Raw genomic sequence first — 25,590 nt, forward strand, 5'->3', positions numbered from 1 at the left:
ACTGTTACAGCAGCATGTCGATGCCTGTAGATTGGTAAAATGAAGATCACATGTGGGGAAAAAGGTTCAGATTCACATACTTGTGGCCTATGGCAAATTTATAAGCAATCCTCTGGATTGGTCCAGACTCCCATCTGCTATTGAACCAGGAAAAAAAAGTTTTCTTTATTCTTCAGCTGTATTTCCATTTAAATATGAGATGATCAAGTCATTTTATAAGTATTATTCTAAAAGAACATACAAATCTCTTATCTATGTACAATGAAAACACTTTATTATGTCATAAGTATCATTTCATTGAGAATAAACAGACCAGTAAAAAGGAAACAATACAGGTTGAAATTCATACCATATTCCATGTGATATACCTTCAGTTTGAACCAGCACAAATATTGATTGAATGGCTTTTTCATTGAGAGTCCTTCCTGTAAATCATGAGGATATTGTCATTCATCATTACACATTCTATTCAATGATTACAGTAAATATGAACACAAAAAGTCACAAGTCTATAGTAGAGCTGTGCCATACTGGCGTGGCAGGCGGTTAAGATAAGCTATCGAAGCGTCACTTGCATGCACGGTTTATTGTCTACATAGCCTGGATTAAAAGAGAGCGTTACAGGACATCGAAAGCACTCGGAGGAAAACAGAAAATCTTCCTTAGACTGTGCAACTCTGTTCAGTAACAAAGGTCTATGTTAAAAGCTTTGCATTACACATTGTTACAGAGGTTATCCTTCAGTATGTGCTCATAGGACATACAAAATAGTCAGCTATTAGAAAGCACATGGCACATATAACAGCTACGAACTCTTTAAGTGATATAAGAGCAATAATAATATAATAATAATAATCATAATAATACAGTAATAGGTGTCAACTTCCTTCTCTAAATGTCTCTTCCCAGTCTGTTACAGTATATCTTACATAAGGAGCAATTACATTTCTATGATCAAGTAACTGTACATGGCACTTCAATAACACTATTTATCAGATGACTCATGTTGATGATTCGGAATAAATAAACAGGAAAATAAATTAAGGTGTCATGTTTGCTCATCCTCAGACAGAGCATCCAGTTTGAATCCAGTTCCACTTCTCTGAAAGTGTTACTCATAAATGAATGAATGTGTTGAGACACATCCAAACGCACGCACACACACACACACACACACACACACACACACACACACACACACACACACACACACACACACAGAGGAATAAGGTAACAAAAGACAGTATTTTGTTGACTTGGTTTGACTGACCTCAGTGAGAATGAGTGGCTCAATGTTTTTTTCTTTTGTGTGAGGACGATTTTTAATTATCAGAAGACGTTACCAAACAGCTCACAATGCTGATTATGTAAACTGACCATCAACTGAGCAAGAGTATCAGTTTCTGCAGGGTTAACCTGTCATTTGTCTTCCTATCCTCTCTCTCACACTCTTGTCTTTGCTCCTAGCCGGCCATTAATTCAGCCAAACTCCTTGTGAGAACGAGGAAAATTAAATCTAAAATGAATCTTAGCATTTGTCTCCTCTTGTCCACACCAGAAATGAAAACTGATATGAAAGCTCTCAGCCATAATCATCCTCTCTGCTTGTCTCCAGCATGGCTCTGAGAGAGGAGTGCTGTTTTATCGATAAGCAATAAGCAGGCCGATCACTAAGGATAACTTGAGGATGGACGTATACTGGGACTGTACAAGGAAATTAAATGACAGGTGTAACTAACTGAAAAACCTGTCTGATCAACACAAGCTAGATGTTACAGTAAGATCATTTCAAAATACAAGAGGGTGCCATGCTCTTAAAAACTTCTTTTTTAAAAATTCTGCTGACAAGCCACAGATGTTTAGACATGGTTACCCTGTGGGGGAACAAGACAGCAGCTCTCTCATTGGTCCTTTCTAAACACATGTTTTGTTGAGATCAACTTTCACGGGCAGCGGCCCTGCCTCCTGGCTCTCCTCTGATTGTTTCACAGCGACGGCGATCACAGGACTCAGGTGGTACGGGTTGACTTTGTGGGCATTGTCCAGAAACTCTTTATCTCCATTGATACTCAGCTGGAAAGACACAAGAACAGATCATGTGAGGAATGTCTGGAGCACTTCACCAGACTGCTCTAGATTTTTTATTCCTAATAGATTTGCCCCCGCGAATATAGATAGATAGATAGATAGATAGATAGATAGATAGATAGATAGATAGATAGATAGATAGATAGATAGATAGATAGATAGATAGATAGATAGATAGATAGATAGATAGATAGATAGATAGATAGATAGATAGTAGGGCTGTCAATCTTCCCCCCAAATCAGGTTCGAATTTCTAACCCATCTTATGTTAAATATTCGAATAATATTCAAATTTTTAATGTGTTTTTTTGTTTGTTTGTTTTTTTTTACCTCATTATAGAGGGGGGGGGGACTATGGACTGTGGAAGTTTGAATAGCAAAAATACAGAAGTTATCTTGACGTGAACCATATGTTGCGGTATAAAAAAAAAGGAAAAAAAAAAGAGGATTGTTGATTCGGTGGAAACACGGCTTCACAGGCGGGGGCTGCGGGGTTAGGACCCAGAGTAGTGGTGCAACAGATCACAGCTGATCCGTGCTCGGCACACAAGTGGTCCGTGGATCTATCGATTAAAAAAAAAAAAAGGTGTGCGTGTAGTGAGGGGACACATACGCGCACCGTGGCGGCCGAATGAACGGGCAATTTTTAAAAAAACTCTGCTTGTATATTTGAAGCTGCAGCTTTACCTTGTGCACAACAACAACTGCATTTTGTTTTATCAACATGTGTACTAGGGCTGCCCCCGACCAAAGATTTTGTTGGTCGACCAGTAGTCGTCACTTATGGCGATTAGTCGACTAATCGACCCCCCACCTTGAGGGAAAACAATAAAAATTATAGCTGCTGCGCAGCGATGGGTCGGGTCCGGGCTACTTTTGGGCAAATTTAGGCAGTTCTGAGCAACAAACAGGAGAATAGGAAGACAAGACAGTTGACCTTATAATGTTCAATTTGCACCAGTTGAGGATTGAACCCACAATCTCTAGAACCAAAGACCGTTGTCTATCGCACTGAGCTAATTGACAAGTGGCAGATCAATAGTGGCTTCACAAATTGTGTAAGCCATTCACTGTCGTGTAGGCAGAAAAAGAAAAATCAGTTTTTGAGGTAAAATAATGATATGTATTTGTCAAACATCTACTATGAGTCTAAGATGTTAGGAGCCTTCGCACATGGTCCAGTCCAAGCTATTTGGATTTTTAAACTTTGAAGCTTGCTGTGATGCCACCATTAGGACAATTGTCTTGTGTTTCATGTTGAGGACATTTGACATTTTGATCTGTCATTATCATCATCATCATCACCCTGGCTGGGTCTCGAACTCACAACCTCTGACACCAAGAACCAGCGCTTAACTCAGTGAGCTAATTATCTGGAAGTGAGACCTGCTGTGTGTCTTCTCAAATAGACTCAGGGAGTCAGTGTCCGGGCAGCTGTTGTGAACGCAGATTTCTGTTATCTAAACAAAAATCTGTTAATACATAAATTGCATTTAGACAGCAAAATAGCTTGAGGACATCTGACATTTGATCTGTCATTATCATCATCACCCTTGCTGGGTCTCGAACTCACAATCTCTGACACCAAGAACCAGCTCTTAACTCACTGAGCTAATTAGCTGGTAGTGAGACCTGCTGTGTAGCTTCATTTATCCACTCAGGTGAGCCAGTGCCCGGGCAGCTGTTGTGATGAAATGGTCAAAAGTCAGAAATTCAGTCATCTAAACAAAAATCTGATAATACATAAATTGCATATTGACAGCATGGAAATGTTGGTGATTTGTTTTTAATGATAAGTGTTTTGCTTCATAAGAGAAAATATGATGTTTATAAATTCCACACTCACATTGGCTGCAGTTGTTCCCATGAGAGCAGAATTCAAAATATTCTCAAAAATTCAGTTTTTTAATTAAAATTCTGATATTTGCCAAACTTCATCAACCATGACTCCAGAATATTGTCATTTTTTTTCAGGAAGATTGAAAATGTATTTAGCAAGAATTTGATGGTATATGTTTACAGTAGTGTTTACAGTCAAACGTTTTCATGCACTGTAGGCTCAATTTTTGCTTAATCAAAAATCCGAGAAACAAGTTTTGTGGAGGACGGTCTGGAGATGCTCTGTAGCAAGTTTGGTGTCAATTGAGCAAAAATTGTGGGAGGAGATACATTTTAAAAGTTTTACAGTTATCGAAAAAAACAGAGTGATGGACTTCATAATTTGTAATAAGTTTAAGTGGACAAAAGTTTCAGCAGTATTGAGGCTACATTGTGGTGAAGTTTCAACACTGTAGCATCTACCGTTGGTTTGGTAGGAATTTTTAAAGTTTTAAAATTTAAACGCTTATTGTGCCCCCCCTAGGAGGGGGGGGCACATGTCCTTGGAGTTGAGTGAATCTGGCATGGGGTCGGATGTTTCTGTGAAGTTTGGTGAGTTTTCGCCCATGGGAAGTATGACTTCCTTGGAAGAAGAAAGAAAGAAAGAAAGAAAGAAAGAAGAAGAATTCCTAGGAATACAATAGTGTCCCGGCAGCTTAGCTGCCCGGACCCTAATAAAAAAAATAAAAAATAAATGTATTTATTTTTTATTGTGTGTGACGGGGGTGTGGGGGTGGGGGTGTGGGGGTGGGGGTCCGCGGCGTGGAGCGGTGCGGGCATAGACATATGTCTATGGGTGCGGGTCTCTGACTGCAGCGGGGACTATCATGGATCCGCTCCGTGACACTGAGACTGACCGCCGGTGAGCGCTGTGGGACGGGACCGGGGCTCAGACAGCACCGCTAATGGTGACAGCGGTGATACGAGAGAGACTGCCGTGCCGTGTAAAAAAAAAAAAAAAAAAAAGTGTCACGTCACGACTTCCTGTATCTGGCCCTTCAAAATAAAAGCCCCATAACCTTTCATATACAGTTCAGTCATTGATGTTGGTTTAATTTTGACAAGACACGGCTCTAAATGTTTTTTTTTTTCTGTGACCAATCAACCAATGAAATTTTGGTCGGCTAATGATTTTTTGGTCGACCAGTGCTTGGTCGACTATTTGGGGGCAGCCCTAATGTGTACTACTCTGAACGTCACGACGCACTACGTTACTGTAATTTGCCTCGTTACGGAAGGCAAACGTTCGAACGTCAGTTTCCACCTTCGAATGTTCTCATTTTGACTAACAATCGAATTGTATTCGAATAGCGAAGTTCGTTCTGACAGCCCTAATAGATAGATAGATAGATAGATAGATAGATAGATAGATAGATAGATAGATAGATAGATAGATAGATAGATGCGGTATGCATAAACTGAAAGGTCTTGCACACAACTTTTGCACAAAAAACTCAGAGTCTTTGATAAGCAGGTGGAGGAGTGATAGAAACAGACAGTCTGAGGCGATTTCAATGAGGTAAAAAGTAGAACGAGGGACTGTGACCAACTAGAGTGACAGGCACCAGTGCACAAAATTGTTTGTTTGGTTTTTTAACTACAGCCTGGACGTACAGGTAACCACAACGGATTTGCGGTGCATGACCATAGTTTGACAACGCATGACGCTCAAATTAGAGACGGAGATCACCTTTGGATGACTGTGGAGGGAATGTCATAACACAGCACACAGGCGGTTGTGGATGAGAGATGCTGGTAACAATCAGACATCTATCATGACTCAGCTTCTCTGTCGCCACTGCCAAACTCAGATTAGATGTGGAAACTTGCTTTCTTTCTGTGCATTTGTTTGTCTACAGGCTTTGGAATAATGAAATCAAGCAAAACATAAATAAAAGGATTATGTAGATCTGTAGAGGCCTGAGTATGCAGCACTGACAAATTAAGACATGAAAATATCACAAAACACTGGAGAACATGGGCACAGGCTGGATTGCTAGTAATACCGCTGTTCCTCCTCACACAGCAGCACACACACAGTCAATAAACAGGATTAGGCAGGTCCCTCAAATTTGCAATTGAACCTTGAGCTCATTAAGTCATTGCTCACATTTATATTCATTAGCGCCTGAGCTCATCTGAGTGCATGTACCTGTGTCTTGATGTGCTGCTCGGGTGCAGTGACGAGGCTGGCACAGCTGAGCCACAGCATAACCATGATGGACAGGAAGAGACAAGCCGCTAGAATCCACCGCGGAAGACCTGAGCGTCTGGAGAACAGAGGGGTGGGACGAGGAAAAGGGGAATAAGAACGAGGAGGAATGAGCAAGAATTACGGAGAAATTGAATCATTTCTGCATCAAGCACAACAAAATAAATACACCACAGCCGCATTCATACACTTTCACAGTGATTCCGTGGTGCGATTATAGCTGCATTTGGTCCATTTAAACTTTGCCATATTTTTCCTTAAAGGACAATTCCAGGCGAATTCAACTTGGGGCTGTATTTTCCTATCATTTTAGGTCTAAAAGAAGGAATCTGAAGATTTTCAGTTTAATCGCTCCTGTTTTGCGGTAGTTGTGTCTGTCCCCGCATCGTCACGGCAGCAATGAATGGGAGTGGATGTAAGTTCCGCTGTTTAGGCTGTTTACATCCCTCAAAGCCGCAATTTTTTTCCACAGACAGCGTCAGATGGCTACTCAAACATGCACCGAGAAGTTTATTTACTTCAAGCAAGCCAACATGTTTGTAAAACTAGATCTAATTCAAAGTCTCCCAGAGTCTCGCGCGAGACCCAGTTGCCGTGCACGGTGTGTTCAGGTGCAGTGGGAGCTACCGTTTGTATCATAAACACAGGAATATCAACTCTTGACTTGGACTGAAAATCTTCAGATTCCTTCTTTTAGACCTAAAATGATAGGAAAATACACCCCTGAGTTGAATTTGCCTGGAATTGTCCTTTAAAGGCCGTGAAACTTTATTAACTTCCATTGACTTGCATCTTCCATTTTCCTCTCTGTAAAACCATGAATACTACTGTTCTTGTCAGTAACGGCACTACCCCAAGGTAAGGCAGATGAAAGGGTGGATTGGTTTGAAAAGTATGCAGTGTTAAGTAACACTATGATATTGTGACAGGAATAGAAGGAGACACAATGTCTGGTGTGATGGATGAACTATTTCAAGTATCTCAAGTTTCAAGTTTCTACATGTTCATTTTCACATTGAAATTAAATTTCCACAAAAGGAAGAAACCAGATTTTGAAACTCGTTGTTTGCTTTCGCTCTTGAATTCTCAACAGAGTAACTTTAGCTTCAGCTCACCTGGACATGCAGCCGAGGAAGTCGTGCTCAGCTGTGGGGTCATCTGCGTGCTGGACAGGGTGTTTCCCTTTGCCTCCTGCTTTGGATGATCCCTTCTCTCCATGTCCTCTCACACCTGCAACACAACATGTTGCAAAAGAGAAGTTAGACACAAATCAGTCTGACAACACACATTTTGTGCTTATAGACAGCCTGATAGATGTGTGTGTGTGTGTAGGGTGTGTTTTGCTCTCACCATGAGGTCTCTGGGTGTGAGAGTGAACCTGAGGCCAGGGTTTGTCTGCCACATTGGATCGAGGAGCCTGCAGCTCAGGCAGAGAGTACTCCATCTCTGGCTGGCTCTGAGGAGGAAAGAAAAACACAACAGCATGGCAGTCATTTTACCACAGTAATTCACCAGCAGAGCTGTCAGTAAAGAGTCTGTTTAACGCTGTGAGGTCGCACCACAGAGGAGTTCCTACTTGGCTGGGAAGCTAAAAGGAAAAGAGAGAAACACCGCGGGAGATTAATCAAAAATGAGAAATATGAGGAGAGGCAGCCAGATTTAAACCTTACAGGAAAAGTTTTAAGTATGTTTATTTGTTTCCTTGCTGTGATTTAGTCAGGGAGTTGGATAGAAGCCATTCTCATGTCTGTGCTTTACAGTGGAGCTAGAGCCGAGATGATTACCCTCGCTTACCGTAACAAAGGGAAAAGTAACAAACCAAAACTATAGGACAACAAGCTGTGGTTTTGATTGTTTGTGCGTTATCTGGCTAACTGTTTCCCAGTTTCAAGTCTTTAAGCTAAACTAAGCTAAGACGCGTTTCCACCACAGGATTCAGTTCCTTGAACTATGCATGTTTCCACCGCAGGAACCAGGAACCAGGAACCAAAATGTAGTTCTGGGGTAGAAAAGTTCCCCTGAAAACAGCTCTGATCGTGGGGGTAGGTACATTCGAAAGGTTCAGGAGCTATGTGGGCGTGGTCTGCGTACTGAACATCTCCGATTGGATGAGCACTCATTTCCGCATTTTACCCAGTAGTATCATGGATCTATTATAAGACCATGGGCAGTATATTCAATTCCAGCTGCAAGCCCTCTATTTGGTTCTATTGTTTTCCACCAGATATAAATAAAAAATGGAATCCGATAGGATACCATATTCACAACATTGTGGGAGAAATAGGTTATTATCTCCATTACGTGACTGAAAAACGGTGATGTGATTCCCACCGGTCGCTGGGTGACGGCGGAGGAAGAGCCGTCATAAGACGGCCGAGGCAGACCAGGCGTCTCAGTCTCGCTGCCCTCCACGGTCCTGGTGCGCTACAGGTCAGCGAGACCGAGACGGTTTCTCTCCAGACCTGAAGACCAGGCCGGTGTGATTTGCATAATTTCCCTGGGACTTTTGGCCTCAATGGAAACACAGACAACGGCGGGCCACAGGAGCCATTTAGTTCCGGGTACTAATAGTAATACACAATCCAACAACTCCAAAACGCTCTTGTGGAGAAGTTGTGACCTGCACATTCGCCACACTATGAAATACTGAGCCACTGCCGCCCTCTTCTATTGTCTGTGTCTTGTCTCTCTAATCTATCGTTCTATAGCTTTACTGCAGTGTAATGGTGGATCTGTGTGCAAAATGTTACAAGAAAATACAAATACCACTACAGTGCACAATTTCCATCATAGAATTAATGTCTTTTTTTTTTTCTTTCTACCACATGTCAACTATCCATTCCAATAAGAATTATAGCTGCTGCGCAGCAATGGGTCGGGTCCGGGCTACTTTTGGGCATATTTAGGCAATTCTTAGCAACAAACAGGAGAAAAGGAAGACAAGACAGTTGACCTTTGGTGTCCAATTTGCATCAGTTGAGGATTGAACCCACAACCTCGGGAAACAAAGACCATTGTCTATCGCACTGAGCTAATTGACAAGTGGCAGTTCAACAGTGGCTTCACAAATTGAGTAAGCCATTCACTGATTTCACAGGCAGATTTGAAACCACAGTAAAAAGAAAAATCAGTTTTTGAGGTAAAATAATGATATGTATTTGTTAAACATCTGCTGTGACTCTAAGCTGTTAGGAGCCTTCGCACATGGTCCAGTCCAAGCTATTTGGATTTTTAAATTTAGAGGCTTGCTGTGATGCCACCATTAGGACAATTGTCTTGTGTTTCGTGTTGAGGACATCTGACATTTTGATCTGTCATCATCATCACCCTTGATGGGTCTCGAACTCACAACCTCTGACACCAAGAACCAGCTCCTAACTCGCTGAACTAATTGGCTGGTAGTGAGACCTGCTGTGTAGCTTCATTTATCGACTCAGGGAGTCAATGCCCGGGCAGCTGTTGTCAAGGCAGATTTCGAAGATGGTCAAAATGTCAGAAATTCTGTTATCTAAACAAAAATCTGATAATACATAAATTGCATCTAGACAGAACCGACATCCCCTCGCACCACAAACCAGCTCTTAACTCACTGAGCTAATTATCCGGAAGTGAGACATGGTGTGTGTCTTCTCAAATAGACTCAGTGTCCGGGCAGCAGTTGTAGAGGCAGATTTCAAAAATGGTCAAAATGTCAGAAATTCTGTTATCGAAACAAAAATCTGTTAATACATAAATTGCATCTAGACAGCAAGACAGCTTGAGGACATCTGACATTTTGATGTGTCATCATCATCATCACCCTTGCTGGGTCTCGAACTCACAATCTCTGACACCAAGAACCAGCTCTTAACTCACTGAGCTAATTGGCTGGTAGTGAGACCTGCTGTGTAGCTTCATTTATCGACTCAGGGGGTCAATGCCCGGGCAGCTGTTGTCAAGGCAGATTTCGAAGTGAGACATGGTGTGTGTCTTCTCAAATAGACTCAGGGAGTCAGTGTCCGGGCAGCTGTTGTGAACGCAGATTTCAAAAATGGTCAAAAAGTCAGAAATTCTGTTATCTAAACAAAAATCTGTTAATACATAAATTGCATCTAGACAGCAAAACAGCTTGAGGACATCTGACATTTTGATTTGTCATCATCATCATCACCCTTGCTGGGTCTCGAACTCACAATCTCTGACACCAAGAACCAGCTCCTAACTCGCTGAGCTAATTGGCTGGTAGTGAGACCTGCTGTGTAGCTTCATTTATCCACTCAGGTAAGTCAGTGTGCGGGCAGCTGTTGTGATGAAATGGTCAAAATGTCAGAAATTCAGTCATCTAAACAAAAATCTGATAATACATAAATTGCATCTTGACAGCATGGAAATGTTGGTGATTTTTTTTTAATGATAAGTGTTTTGCTTCATAAGAGAAAATCTGATGTTTAAAAATTCCACTCTCACATTGACTGCAGTTGTTCCCATGAGAGCAGAATTCAAAATGTTCTCAAAAATTCAGTTTTTGAATTAAAATTCTGATATTTGCTAAACTTCATCAAACATGACTCCAGAATATTGTCATTTTTTTTCAGGAAGTTTGAAAATGTATTTAGCAAGAATTTGATGGTATATGTTTACAGTACTGTTTACAGTCAAACGTTTTCATGCACTGTAGGCTCAATTTTTGCTTAATCAAAAATCCGAGAAACAAGTTTTGTGGAGGACAGTCTGGAGATGCTCTGTAGCAAGTTTGGTGTCAATTGAACAAAAATTGTGGGAGGAGATACATTTTAAACGTTTTACAGTTATTGAAAAAAACAGAGTGATGGACTTCATAATTTGTAATGAGTTTAAGTGGACAAAAGTTTCAGCAGTATTGAGGCTACATTATGGTGAAGTTTCAAAACTGTAGCATCTACCGTTGGTTTGGTAGGAATTTTTAAAGTTTTTAAATTTAAACGCTTATTGTGCCCCCCCCTAGGAGGGGGGGGCACATGTCCTTGGAGTTGAGTGAATCTGGCATGGGGTCGGATGTTTCTGTGAAGTTTGGTGAGTTTTCGCCCATGGGAAGTATGACTTCCTTGGAAGAAGAAGAATTCCTAGGAATACAATAGTGTCCTGGCAGCTGCGCTGCCCAGACCCTAATTATAGCTGCTGCGCAGCAATGGATCGGGTCCGGGCTAATTTTGGCAAATTTAGGCAAATTCTGAGCAACAAACAGGAGAATAGGAAGACAAGACAGTTGACCTTATAATGTTCAATTTGCACCAGTTGAGGATTGAACCCACAACCCGTGGAACCAAAGACCATTGTCTATCACACTGAGCTAATTGACAAGTGGCAATTAAACAGTGGCTTCACAAATTGAGTAAGCCATTCACTGTCGTGCAGGCAGATTTGAAACCACAGTAAAAAGAAAAATCAGTTTTTGAGGTAAAATTCTGATATGTATTTGTCAAACATCTACTATGAGTCTAAGATGTTAGGAGCCTTCGCACATGGTCCAGTCCAAGCTATTTGGATTTTTAAATTTAGAGGCTTGCTGTGATGCCACCATCAGTACAACTGTCTTTTGTTTCATGTTGAGGACATCTGACATTTTGATCAGTCATCATCATCATCATCACCCTTGCTGGGTCTCAAACTCACAATCCGCGTTTCCCAGATTTGTTAAGAAGCTCTTAGCGCTAAGATCTTCTTTGGAGCGCTCTTAAGAGCGCAGTGAAAGAAGAACGTGTTTCCCAGAGTCGCTCTTAGCTTAAGAAGATCTTTCACTAAGAAGGAAATGTAAGATCGAGCTGACCCACTCTTTCGAGTCTTCTTAGCGACTTTTTAGCACTTTTTCAAGGCAAATCAATATCACACTAAGCAAGATTTAAACAGTGCACATCGTATGTTTAAAACATATTAAATATGTGCCGAAATAAAAAATAAAACTAGAAAAAGCATTTCCAAGAATGGAAATGGTGTGACTGCTGATAGCAACTGAACGCTGTTGCAGAATTAGCAAATAGTGCAAGCTGTGATCACCATACAAATGTTTGACCAAGGTCAGAATCGAACCCACATCCTCATGGTCATTAGACTTCCACTCTGCCTCTAGGCCACGGTGCACACACAGTTGCAGAGACTGTTGTCTGTTAATGATCTGCACACTGTCAACATCAAGAAAGCTTGAGAGTCAAGCTTGAATGAATTTCAGGCTGAGCACTAACCATATGGCCACAGAGAACCTGAGTTACAATGAGCTTTATACTATGAGGAATCAAAGACTGTCCAATGACAGCTGAATAATTGGAATCAAAAGTCAAGCAATGAAGTGAAAAGACTGAGGCAGGAATCGAACCCATGACCATATGATCACTAAACCTTTACTCTGCCACTCGGCTACAGAGAGCACACTGCTTTCAAGACTGTTGTCATTCATTGTAATGTGATGATGTGCTGCAAACTGGTACGAGTAATCAAGGAGATAACAAACACCTGTAACCAATTGAAGGCGGGGGAGGAGAGCAGAATTCAACATAACATAACAAGAGTTCTTCCCTTGGATTCGAACCAGTGACCTTAGGGTTGGCAAGCAGTTACCCTAACCCCTACACTACAGTGGAGTTGTGAAGAAGAGAGGTTGAGACTTTGATGAATGTGAGATTTTTTGTGAAAAAGTTAAATATTTTAAAAAGTATAAATAGTTAAAAAGAGAAAAGTAATGCCGATAAAGTTCAAAAAAAGCTGCACATTTTGATATATGAATTGTTGAAATAGCACAAAGTATGAAGGACTAGAAGAAGACCGTAAAAAGGCGGAAGAAAATGGCCAAACAGAAGAACAATAGTGTGACTGCTTCAGCAGTCACACTAATAAGAACAATAAATAACCTAAATATGAGGAATAACGTGTGCTCTGCACATCAGGCACACAAATAAAATGAATCATCATGACTATCATTTATCATAATTTTTACGCACACATCCACGTCCCATATCTGCATGAACATCAAAAACACAGCCGTTCTTAAATCAACCCCTAGTGTCGCTGTTGCATCGTGTTTTTATGCAGTGGGCAGCTTCTTGGTGTGGTGGGGGCATCGCAAGCAAGGGTCAGTGTCACGGAGTGTGGCAGCCGTGACACCGATCCTCCCGTGCCATTTTATACTAGCACTAAAAAGACTGTCACGCATTAACACTCCACTGCCTAAATATATATGTAGCCTATATACATATGTATAGCATTGATCATTCAGTGATGATGAGAAAAGAAAAACGTGTTGACCACCAAAATCATTTTCTATTGGGTGGATTTGAACCCAGACCACAGCAATGCTTCAACTTGCAGTGGGGATACTCTATGAGGTGAGCTATTTGCTACCTTGTGTTTTCATCCTTTCCAGAGTTGTCTGGCTGTAAACCAGCCAGCCCCTGCACACATTTTTATTTTTATTTTCATACACATCAATCACATGGTCACGCAGCCGTCTGGCCGCATCTTTACGCATCTTTACGCGGCTGTGCCGTGTCACCTACGGCCAGTCCGTCGCTGCCCGTGACCAACGCGGCAACAACAGCGGAGAAGTTTCTAATCAGGCCCGCCAACACCTGTGTTAACACCATGTTTGACAAGTGGAAATCCCGTTTTCGGTTTATTCATCGCCCGTCGGTGCAGCTGCGCTTGTCACTGTGTGTGATTTATGTGCGTAATAGGTGGCGTGTGATATAATAATCGATTTGCCTGGCATCGATTGATTCAGTTTCAGTACTGTGGTGGTGGACAGCTCCCGTTAAGAGCTTCTTAAGAAGCTTCTTTGGCGTGATCTTAAGAAGGCAGTTAAGAACGCATCTGGGAAACACCCGTATCTTAGCGCTCCTTCTTAGCCGAACCCTTCTTAAGAGCCTTCTTAAGTCCTTAAGAAAGATCGAATCTGGGAAACGCGGCCACTGATACCAAGAACCAGCTCTTAACTCGCTGAGCTAATTGGCTCAATCATAAAAGTACGATTTACATTAACAATCAATGTAATTTTACAGTCCAAGTCTTTAAAGGCCGTTTTCTCAAAATGAGTTAAATCACCACTTTAGCAGCACTTACATACAACAAAGGTTTTTACAGAGGGGTTTGTTGATATGTAATTCTTTGCCTGATTTATACAATGTTTTAGTCCTAAAAACATGGCAATATTTGAATGAGTGATAAAAAGAGATATCCAAAATCCCCTCTGTAAAAACTTCTGACTCTAGTATGTCAACAAAATAAAACAAGAATTTTGAAAGTGGCTATATCCATTGTTAACTTTTTGGTTCTGGAAATGTATGCAAATGAGTGCATATTTAATTAGATGTTGCCTCATTTACATATTTAAACATAAAATTTGACAAAACTTTTAATACAAAAAATATTTGTCTTAATCTAAGTGATAAACTTGGGAAGTTTCATGGTGATATCTGTTAGTTAAAAATTTTACCCTATTCACCTGGGGTGTCTCTCCGGGCTTCCTACCCATCTTGGACGCCATCTTGAAAAATTACACCTTTCTAGTGGTCAAATTTTGGTAAACTTTTAGTATGTTATTAAGGACATCTAATACTATAAAACACAGCTGAGAAACCTTTTGTTAGAATTTTTTGGGGGTTAGGTGTTTTTTTTTTCATATATGCACCCGCCTATAATGTAAGATGACAAGACAGAGTTGTTTTCGATACATACATTCTGAATTTGAATACATTTCAGACATGGCTGCTGGGCGGAGTGATTTCATAAGCGCAAGTAGTTCAAAGTATTTGCTTCATGTGTCGTAATGTTGCATAATAATTATAAATGATTATTTCATAGTGTGGCGAATGTGCAGGTCACAACTTCTGAGAGCGTTTTGGAGTTGTTGGATTGTGTATTTGATGAGTTTGATGAGGGACAGGGGATCTGTACCGTTCACCTCCATTGTGTTCACTGAGCAGCTCACGTCTCTGCCCCGTGGATCTCAAAACAACATGCAACGATAATTAAGGGTAATGAACCTACTCCATAGGGATTATGGCAATTGGCGAATGTGCCAAAATGGTGAACTATCCCTTTAAGGTTGATATCTAGACAGGATGCGATGACATAAATTATGACCCAAACAGAGGTATAAGCACTCCTTTATCCCTACCGCCATCTCTAATTTAATTTCTGGTCAGGGCGGACACAGTATAGTAAGCCCTTAAAGCAGATAACAGCGGCACGGCCGTTTCGGCTAATGCTGTGTTCAAGGCAGGCTTTTGAAACCGTAAGTTACAGCTTCAAGTCACAACTACGACTTGGTAGCGTTCCAGGTAACCCGTAGCTCGTGTTTTTACCGTCCTGTTGTCTGTGAAAGTTCCCTATAACGGCCACTCGTAACTTCCGACCCGTGAACTCGTACCAGATCGAACTGGTATGACTTCACAGGAAGGAAAAACACAAAGTACGAGTTTCCTTGAACGCACCATGAGTTAGCAGCCCCCACCCTTGTCAGGCATCAATTGGTCCTCGTGCTACGTCACCACATTCACGCGCATCCCTTGGCTGCACACACAGCCCTTCATGCCGTTCTCTCCCCTCATTGGATAACACTTGTATCCCACAAGGAAAATTTTCTCCTCGGGTTACAGCAGAGCAGAGTGACGGAGAGACTCGTGTTTAGGCTGAAATACTTCATGTAAGTGATTGCTGACGGAAAATAGGACTATTTAGGACTTATATTAACAAAAACATTCCACTGATATCTGCTTTAAGCATGTAGTGTTATCTTTTACATTTAATTGCATTCATTGTGTTCATTGCATTCATCGTCATTTATCATCCTTGTTGTTGATGTTGGAGTATGTTACGTCTTGTCTTGTTGTATGCTTGTTTTTAACAGCTTGGTCAACGTTGTCTTTCTCTTAATCTTTCCCACACAAATAATTTTGTTAATATCCCCTGTACCAGGGCAGCGACAGCTACACACAGAGAATAAAAGCATGGTGTGCGCTGTGTTTCTGGTTCCCCTGGAGAACTCATTAAGGGGGGATTTTGGTTCCTCACTGCTGACCCTCCCTCCGATACAGCAGCAGCTGTAGTCAGCTGTAACAATACTATTGCTGGTCCCAGCAACAACACACACGCACGCACCTATTTAGAGCAGTACAGTATATACCACTGCAGCGGTGTCAAGCTCCTTGTAATCATTGATTATGACAGTTAACTGGATCAATAAAACTTCTGCTGCCTCAGATTATAATGTGGAATCAGCAACATTCAGTTTCATTCATTGCCGTTACTTCATTTAGAAAATGATTGATCTGTTTTCTACTCAGTGACTTCAGTAAGAGTAACAAAACACTCAAACATATTATATGCTTGATGGCGCTGCTGAGACACGGCTGGTTAGTTTTATATCCCGAAACTCTTCTCAATCCTCCAAACCTTTTTTGTTGAAAAAGTTATTTCACAACTGGGTTTATTACCCCTCGTGAGCCATGTTTTCTGACAAAGTGCATTGAAACCAGATGCAGCACCAGTGTAGAGTGTGGGGAGAGGCGAGGGTAGATGTGAGGGGGATGATTCTCATTGGCTGTAGACTAAAGAGATCCAACCATCGGAACAAGCAGAGCCTGATCTGCATCTGTCATGCATTATGAGAAAGAGTGCAAAAGGTGCTTGGCTTACACACATACAGAGAGAGAGAGAGAGAGAGAGAGAGAGAGAGAGAGACCTCTGAGGCGACAGAGCAAAGGAGTGGTGGTTACATAGACAGAATCTCACATCTCTGATGTAGTTAACTTTAAAGGGATATTCCGGCAAGTTTAACCCATGGTCCAACGCACCGTAACACCGAGTTAGACCCCCCCTCTTGAGATGTAGTCTGCTAACCGCTAGCTTCTCCAGTTGCAGCAACTTTAGCAATGACCGCACCATAACAAACAGCACAGTATACGGATCCACTAGCCACCGATCAAAAAGCCACTTACAGCCACAAATAATGCTCAGAACAGCACCAAACGTCATCAACAGTACAAACAGGGTCCCAGCGCATAATACGAGGCATCAAACATCTGTTAGCTTAGCCTGGTTTCTATTACAACTCACCCACTCTCCTCCAGTTATACACTATGCAGCAACTTTCCATGTCCAGCATAGAGTCCAGGCACTGACAACACACACCGAGGCCGACTGGCAGCACAGACATCTGGTTTCAGTGGCCACCGACAGGCATTGACCACCACACTGACCACTTCATTCCCCCAGGTCCAGCGCATATCCTCCACCAGCTCTCTCCCTCTGTCACTTTTAGCCTCCGTTTCAAGCACATAGCCGCCACCGCAGCTGCCCCTCTTCGACTTTACCCCTCCATTTCCTTCAGCTTGTCTTCAGCAAACTCGGTCTCAAACGGATAGTGGCGCCCATCGAAATGAAACCAGTCGTTGTTGTTCTCAAACTGCATATACTCAGCCGTGTCCGTGATGTCTCCTTCACTAAATTACAGACAGTCTCTTCCGGCAACGAACGGCGCCGGTTGCACGTGTGACGTCGCGTCTAATCTCGTGCTTGTTTACGTGATTCTCTCCATTCATTTCCCTGTGAACAATCGATAATAACTTTTAGAAACTGATAGGCAAGATACATAGGAACTTTGCCTGCATTATATGGAGTAATACACACACATTCATCCTTGAGCTGCGGAACTCTGCTTCACTCGGTAATCGCCTCCATGCCAGATGACTACATGTACAAGCAGACATCACAGATAAGATATGGGGGAGGCAAGTGGTCAGTCTGGTGGTCAATGCATGTCGGTGGCCGCTGAAACCAGATGTTTGTGCTGCCAGTCGGCCTTGGACGTGCCTGGACTCTATGCTGGACACGGAAAGTTGCTGCATAGCGTATAACTGGAGGAGAGTGGGTGAGTTGTTTTCGTCTCGTTTCAATAGAAACCAGGCTAAGCTAACAGATGTTTAATGCCTCGTATTATGTGCTGGGACCCTGTTTGTACTGTCGATGACGTTTGATGCTGTTCTGAGCATTTGATCGGTGGCTAGTGGACCCGTATACTGCGCTGTTTGTTACGGTGTGGCCATTGCTAATGTTGCTACAACTGGAGAAACTAGCGGTTAGCAGACTTCATCTCTCGAGGGGGGGGGGGTCTAACTCGGTGTTACGGTGCGTTGGACCATGGCTTAAACTTATGCCGGAGTATCCCTTTAAGACTGGACACAGCCTTGCGTTGTTATTGGAAAGAACAGTGGATCTTTAACTACTACAAACACTGCATGCTTGGTTTGCCACTGGGTCGTGTCATCAGCCGGCACGGCATCTCTTTTCACTGCTACGCCAATGACACTCAGTTGTACCTCCGAACTGACCCCAACCTACGCTCAACCCCGGTCCACTCATCATCACCTACTCTAGCCCTCTCCAACTGCCTGGAGGAGATCAGGGCGTGGATGAGTCACAACTTCCTCCAGCTGAACAGTTCCAAAACCGAAGCCATACAAATTGGCACCCCTCATCAGGTCCAGTCATCACCCATAACCACCATCTCCTTCTCTGGTCAAGACATCCCCCTCTCTACCTCAGTTACCAACCTCGGTGTGAAGCTGGACCCACAACTTACCTTTGTAAACCACATCAAACATCTGTACAAAACCTGCTTTTTCCATATCAAGAACATTTCTAAACTCGGCCCATTCCTCACCTTCTCTGATGCAGAAAAACTCGTCCACGCCCTGATCTCCTCCAGGCTTGATTACTGTAACAGCCTGCTCATCGGTATACCCAACAAACACCTTCAGAAACTTCAATTCATTCAGAACTGTGCTGCCCGAACTCTGATGAAAACCCGCAAATACGACCACATCACCCCCATTCTTCAGAACCTACACTGGCTTCCCATAACCTCAAGAATCCAATACAAAATCGCCCTCATCACCCACCTTTGCATCTACAGCAACGCCCCGCAATACCTCAAAGACCTCCTTACCCCTCACTCATCCACCCGTAACCTCCGGTCCCAAAGTACCAACCTCCTCCATCAGCCCCGCACACGACTCCGCACCATGGGAGACCGAGCCTTCTGCTCCACTGCCCCCCACATCTGGAACTCCCTCCCTGAACACCTACGACAACCCCAGTCTGTCGATGCCTTTAAAAAAGGGCTTAAAACTTTTCTATTCGGACAGGCTTTCCTAGGTCGTTCCTAGATGTTTTTATTCTCTTTCTGCACTTTCATCTCCTCCTTTTGCTGTTCTTTCTACTGCTGATTTTAATCGTGTCTGATTTTTCTCTTAGTCTTTTGTTTATTTTTGTTTTTGGTTTCTGTAGCACTTTGAGATTACTTTATGAAAAGTGCTTTACAAATAAAATGTATTATTATTATTATTTACTTGAATCATGTTCAAGCCTGAGACTGAGGGAGGAAAATGGTAACAAAGCTAATCCTATGCAGCTCTACATTAAGGTTAATGGGGTTAATGTTACATTACAAGTCATAGGGAAAACACACAAAAATGGACACAAACCTACACATTATGGTCTGTGTGACAAATAAACTGGAGTTTACATTGGACGAATTGAGTTAAAAATGCCTAAAATCTGTATTTGCAGCTCTGCCCTTTCGCGTTTGAGAATAAATTAGGTAGAGATTTTTTATTTGTTTTGTTTTTGTGTTGTCACTGTTTTAGATTCACTTTTTAATATTTCTATTAATTAATGTCAGAGGAAACTAAGGGAATGCATATGGAAATAATAAGGGGTTAAGAATTTCAAAATAATAATAATAAAAAGCTTAAAATAAATCTGGAGATGTGTTTATCTTACTATTAACAACTAGTGAAGTCGAAGTCACGTTTTCTTCAAACACTGTCATGTCACCAGTTCTCTCTGCTTGGTTCAGAGGCTTTTTTCCCCTCTAAAATTCATTCGGGCAGAATGACTAATGCAGTTGTCAAGAAGGAACAGGGCAGGGACTTCTCACTTTTAATTCAACCTCACACCAAGTTCAGATTGTTCTGCGGGCCAGCAATCCACCACAATCCAACTGGAAAAGGAAATCTAGTCCAGATGCTTTTGTCCCAAACACCCTCACAATGTTGCACCATCACTGTTCGATGTGTCAAGAGCACAAGCAGGTAGTAGGATGACTATGACTTGAGGTAAAGAAATGTGTTTCACCAGTAGTTCTTCAAATATATACAAAACATATTTTCTTTATTTTCCCCTTCAAAGGGGAAAACCCTCGTTGTGATCTAAAACTGACTTAAGCCATCTTTAGCTTCCTGATCCTGGTTTTTATGAGCTTAAGGCTTCACACAAATAGTTATTCTCACTGCTTGAAGTCACACAAATGCATACACAAGCACACTATACACTAGACTATCAGTACGCTAGACATCTACATAATTTGTATTGCAGGGATCACTGGTTTGTTTTCTCCCCTCTGCTGTCCCTCATCTTCGCTGGACTTTTTCTGTTGTTTCAACATTCAACAGTCAATCTGTCATGTTGGTGGAGGTTTGCCAGCTGCCCACTAAACACAGGCCTGATAGTCTCCTCACAGCCCCATGGGGCCTGGCTTCCCTTCGCTGCTTCAGCCTGCATGTCACTGCCATAAAGAGCAAACATCCATCACCAAGTCCAAAAGAAATATTGGTAATTCCACATTTTGCAGCTGCTGCATCTCTTTATATGAGATAAAGCCTCAGAGCCCAGCCTGCAAATAGCTGTCCGATACCTAATAGTGAATTTCAGCATATGTCTGATTCCCTTCTGTATGGGTTAGGAAGCATAAATACTATCATTTCCTATTGAGCCCTTTAATTATGTAGCTAAAATTGCATTCAAAGTCACATCATCCACAAGGGGAAACCATGACAGGGATGCAGGTTTCTGACCAGCTTTTGAAATTTGGAGGATATGGTTGGGTGGTTAGAGTGGTGGTTACAGACACCGAATCTAATTATAGCTTTAACATATAGGAGGTTACTGTATTGACTTCAGCATTATGTTTGTACGTTCAACTGGAAGCACTCTGGAAGCAGCTTCTTGGCCCTTCCACCATAATTCATCAAAGCTTTTAATAATTCTTGACACATACTGCTAACTAACAAACAAGACTTCCCCTTGGTGAGGGTAATCAGGCATGAGTCTGTCAAGTTCATTCAGTTTTTTTTTTTTTCTTCCAATCTTGGAAATAATGTCTGAATACTTCTTTGTCACAGCCAGAACTTTACTCTTCAGCACAGTCCACTCTCTGTTTAATCTTGCAGTGTGCTTTTGTCCTGAGGCGAGTCTCGGTTATCAAATATGCATGATGCTGAGGGGAATGACATAATTTAAAAGGATATTTATAAACAATTAAAGTGCTAAAAAAAAAAAAAAAGTTGCAGCGCTCTGAATTCTACCACCTTTCTCCCCATCCTGCTGCGTGCCCTTGCTCACTCAACCGTCACAGATGCACAGACACTGAAATGGGCTGTGAGATGTTTTGGCAGCAAACCAGGCTCTGCAGCAGTACACAGCACAGGATAGATTTTACACTCTCTACACGCAGCAGAGGTTAGCGGGACCAATAATCTATAAATGTCCACTGTCTTTTAACCTCAGATTTAAAACATGTGAAAACTGTTTGTAGATATTCATATTCATAATGCTATTCATCATTTGGTGCCATCATGATGACTCAGAGGGATTTTCACACAGTATCCAGTTAATATAGGAGATTCAGTGAGCGCTTTTCTGTGTGCTTCTGCAGACAAGCACTTATACACTCAGCAGAATCCGACTTTGTTGTCAGTGCAGATATTCTTAAGGGCGAGGTGAGGTCCTGCAGCTCAGCAGCATAGTGCGAGGATTGTATGGGAGTTACACATTCACAAATTGCAATTAAATGTGAAGGATTAACTGAAGATATAACAAAAAATTTTTTTTTTAAAAACAGGAAGTGAACTGACTTTGAAATTCTGTAAATATCTATAAGTTGACATTGCTGATATGTGCTACTGTTTTTTTTTGTTTTTATGTTTTTTTTAGTTTAGCTGCAGGAACCAGTGCTGCTTCCACTACATGGCTTTTGAGTATTAGTTAATATTACAAATGAAACTCTGTTGCTCTTAACACACTGGAAATATTGTGGCATCTCCTAATCTGACAGACAGGATAAATGCATTGGCGGAGACCACATCTACAGACCTTTGTGGACCTATACAAAGTCAATCAGCACAACTCCTTCTGTTCAATTGTGGCCTTTTTTTAAAATCTAACTTCAATTTACTCCTATATGTTATTTCATTATCTTCACTTCTGCATGCCTACGCCAGAATCAGAAGATTGAGCCAGTACTCTTGTTCTTATTTTTGAAAAATCTATAAAAATGTAGATAATAAAAGATCTTACAGACTAGCCTTTGGTTTAACCATATATCTCCAAACATTAAACCTAGAATAGACCTGAATAGACAAAAAAAATACCGCACAAAATGTAATGCCTGCCTGTCTATGACACACATTTAGTCCGGACTTACCTGGAAAACCACAACCTTGCCATCATCAGCCTGCAGGTAGAAAGTCCAGGTGGAGGAGATGAAGCTCTGAGCAGAGCTGACGATTTCGTTGCACCAGCTGGACACGGCCTCCATCACAGAGGGGGGCTTCGGGCGGAGAGTCATGGCCCTCAGCTGCAGAGGAGAAGAGAGAGGAGGACGCTCTGTTACAAAGGAAAACACTGCCTGCATGTGTATCTCCTTCAGTATGTGTGTATATGTCAAGCCCAGTCAGCGCTTTAAGCTGCATTTGTGTGTGTGCTGCCACTGACTACAGAGCTGCCTTCCTCACCTTCCTCCTCTTGATCTCAGGTTCAGAGGGTTGGCTGGCACAGCCGGTGCAGCAGGCCTCCTGCTCCAGAAGCTTAATATATGCCTCCTGGCAGGCTGAGGAGATGAAAGAAGACACATAATGGTAAGGATGGAGAGGAGAAGAAGAAGAGGGAGATGAGAGTACAGATGGAGGAGGGGAAAGAGGAGAGGAGAGTGGGCATGGAGTGCCAATGTCAGAAAAGAAGAAACAAACAGGTACAGCAGCTTTATCTGGGAAGAGAGATGCTAAGGATATGTAGCCTATCTGCTGGCCTCTGCTGAGACGATTCACACCATGCTGCCATTATTGAAACTGGGGGCAACGGGGGTATCTGCTGTCTGGGTGGTGACTCACAGCGCTGATTTCCAATACAGCAGTTCAACCAGTTGAAAACAGCAGCAAAGACACAGATAATATCCACTGAGTCTGCTGGTTTTCAGCAAAGAGAGAGAGTTTTAGCAAAGCTGCTGTGACCAAGATTCTGATGTTGAACAGATTGAAATACCTGTGGATATAATTTGTTTTTGCTTTGAAAATGTGAAATCTAAATATCTTTTTGATTTCACCTAAAGCGATCATATTCTGCCCGACTTTAAACATGTTTTGTCGACAGAAGGACTCAAATGATCTAGGTTTTTTTAAGACACCATCCTAGTGTAGCAAGAATAAGAAGTTGCAGCATGTTTTTTTTAATGAGGATTTGATTCTGTAATTCTTTTTGACACAGTTTATTAAGGATTAAGGCCATTAACAGTCCAACACACAGACTGACAGACTGACTCACCTCCCTGACACTCCTCCCTGCTGGTGTTGAAGCCGGCGTTGCCATTGACAAACTGGCAGATGGAGTAGAGGCGACATCCACGGTGACAGGCGTTCATTATGGAGTCCTAGCAGCCAGACAGACAGAAGAGGGAGGTTGAGGACCAAAATTAGAGACGCCTCCTGCATGCTGGGATAAACTCCAGATAACCTTCTAGGTAAATATGACAAAGATGGGCTCTGGCACATCATAATGACATGGTGCAGGTGCTTGTATTACAGCCTGTCATAAACAGTTGATGAGAAGCTTTCAGTCAGTGTTGAAGGGAAACCGGTGATGAGGAGCCACTTGTGCACACAACAGGAGAACGAGGTGGATGGATGCACATCATTTTACTTCCTCGTCGTGATGCCTTCACTGTCACTGCAATGCAAAGAAACAGCGCCCTCTGATGACCTCCCTGAGAACAAGAGAGACAAAGACATTCCCTGACCGCGACTGACAACGGTTTATGACCAACAGCCCTCCTGCCTGTCATCATCTTTACTGGGTTTTTCTGTTTGTTCACAGACAGCAGCACAGAGGGCTGTTTACGCCAAACCATCAGACCGCTGTAGGCTACCTTATAATTTGGAGGCCACTGCGCTTAGCCTATTTGACATCTCTGCACTTTGGCTGCCAGTATAGAAAAACCCCCGACACTCGATATATGCAGGCTGTTTGTTTTCAATCAGTCCTTTAACCAGCCTGGTGCTTGTGACCCCCTTTGCAGCTCTGCTCCATCTGCCCTGCGGGATGTCTGAACCACACCTGAAGGCAGCAGAGGAGGAGGAGGAGGAGGAGGAGGAGGAGGAAGGTGGTGAAGGGGAGGAGGAAAACATCCGACACTGTACATCTATTAGCCGACGTGTTAATAGTCAGAGTGTCACCGATATTCAAAGACATCATCTGCTCGGGTCCAGCGTGGCCTTGTCTGAGCAGGAGGATGCTGTGCAAACAGTAGCCTAATAAAGGATCGTTGTTTTCACGGTTCACAACAGTCTCACTGATGCTCCATAGTCTGCATTACGCCGCCTGGCCTGGTGCATGGTAAATGCGGGTAAAGCGTGGGGGAAGTTACTGGCGCAGTTTAATGCGAGTGCAGTCGAAATGAGCTTGGATTCAGTTCACTTCTTCAACGAGTCTTTAAGGTGCAGAAGAAAATGAGCTGCAACCATTTTTCGGCCTAATGCTGATGCTAAGCATCCAGGAGGATGCAGCGAAGAAAAAAAATCGGATCAAGCGTGGTGCCTGCCGTTAAGCACAAACCGTCAAAGGTTTATTTTGTTTCATTTATCGTTTTACATATTTAAAAGTAGCGACCTATATGTGCTAGCTGTATTACATTACGTCTGTTTTGGTTGTAGGCAGCTGAAATGCCGGACAGCGGCACGTAGCTGTCAGCTCACTGCTGATAATGCGCTTTCTGCAGAGACAGCCTACGCTATAGAGCACAGACAGGAATCACTTACTTTAGCGGGGCTTTTGTTTTTGATGGTGAGCTGGCATTGCTTTTTGCAGTAATTAATGTCGCCCAGCTGGCTATCAAAGAGATCCGAGGACGACGCCGCGAGTCCAGCGAGAAGCACCGAGAGCAGGGCCGAGAAGCCACACATCCTGCCGCCGAGCCGGAGCATCTCAAACCCTGAGAGAGAGGAGGAGCGGAGAGTCCCTTTGTGGCGGTGCTGCTGGTGGTGGTGGTGCTGCTGCTGCTGCTGCTGCTGCTGCTGCCTCCTCAGCCTGGCTCCCGTCTGCTCCGCTGGTCTGCTCCTGAGCGTGGCGTCAGG

At 42.6% G+C, this 25,590-nt stretch overlaps 1 protein-coding gene across 1 annotated transcript; it reads right to left on the bottom strand.

The window, feature by feature from the left end:
- Positions 1–248: 248 nt before the first annotated feature.
- On the bottom strand, positions 249–25,590 carry tmem59l (transmembrane protein 59-like). Its single transcript, XM_085774050.1, has 8 exons — positions 25,276–25,590; positions 23,786–23,891; positions 22,981–23,075; positions 22,671–22,823; positions 7,529–7,634; positions 7,294–7,408; positions 6,119–6,236; positions 249–2,073 (listed from the first exon to the last, which is right to left on the bottom strand). The coding sequence occupies exons 1-8, from the start codon at positions 25,438–25,440 to the stop codon at positions 1,915–1,917; spliced, it is 1,017 nt and encodes a 338-aa protein (XP_085630176.1). The 5' UTR covers positions 25,441–25,590; the 3' UTR covers positions 249–1,914.

Source organism: Trachurus japonicus, chromosome 4 (genome assembly GCF_045865225.1).
Source record: "Trachurus japonicus isolate A0001 chromosome 4, Traja_1.0".
Lineage (NCBI taxonomy): Eukaryota > Metazoa > Chordata > Actinopteri > Carangiformes > Carangidae > Trachurus > Trachurus japonicus.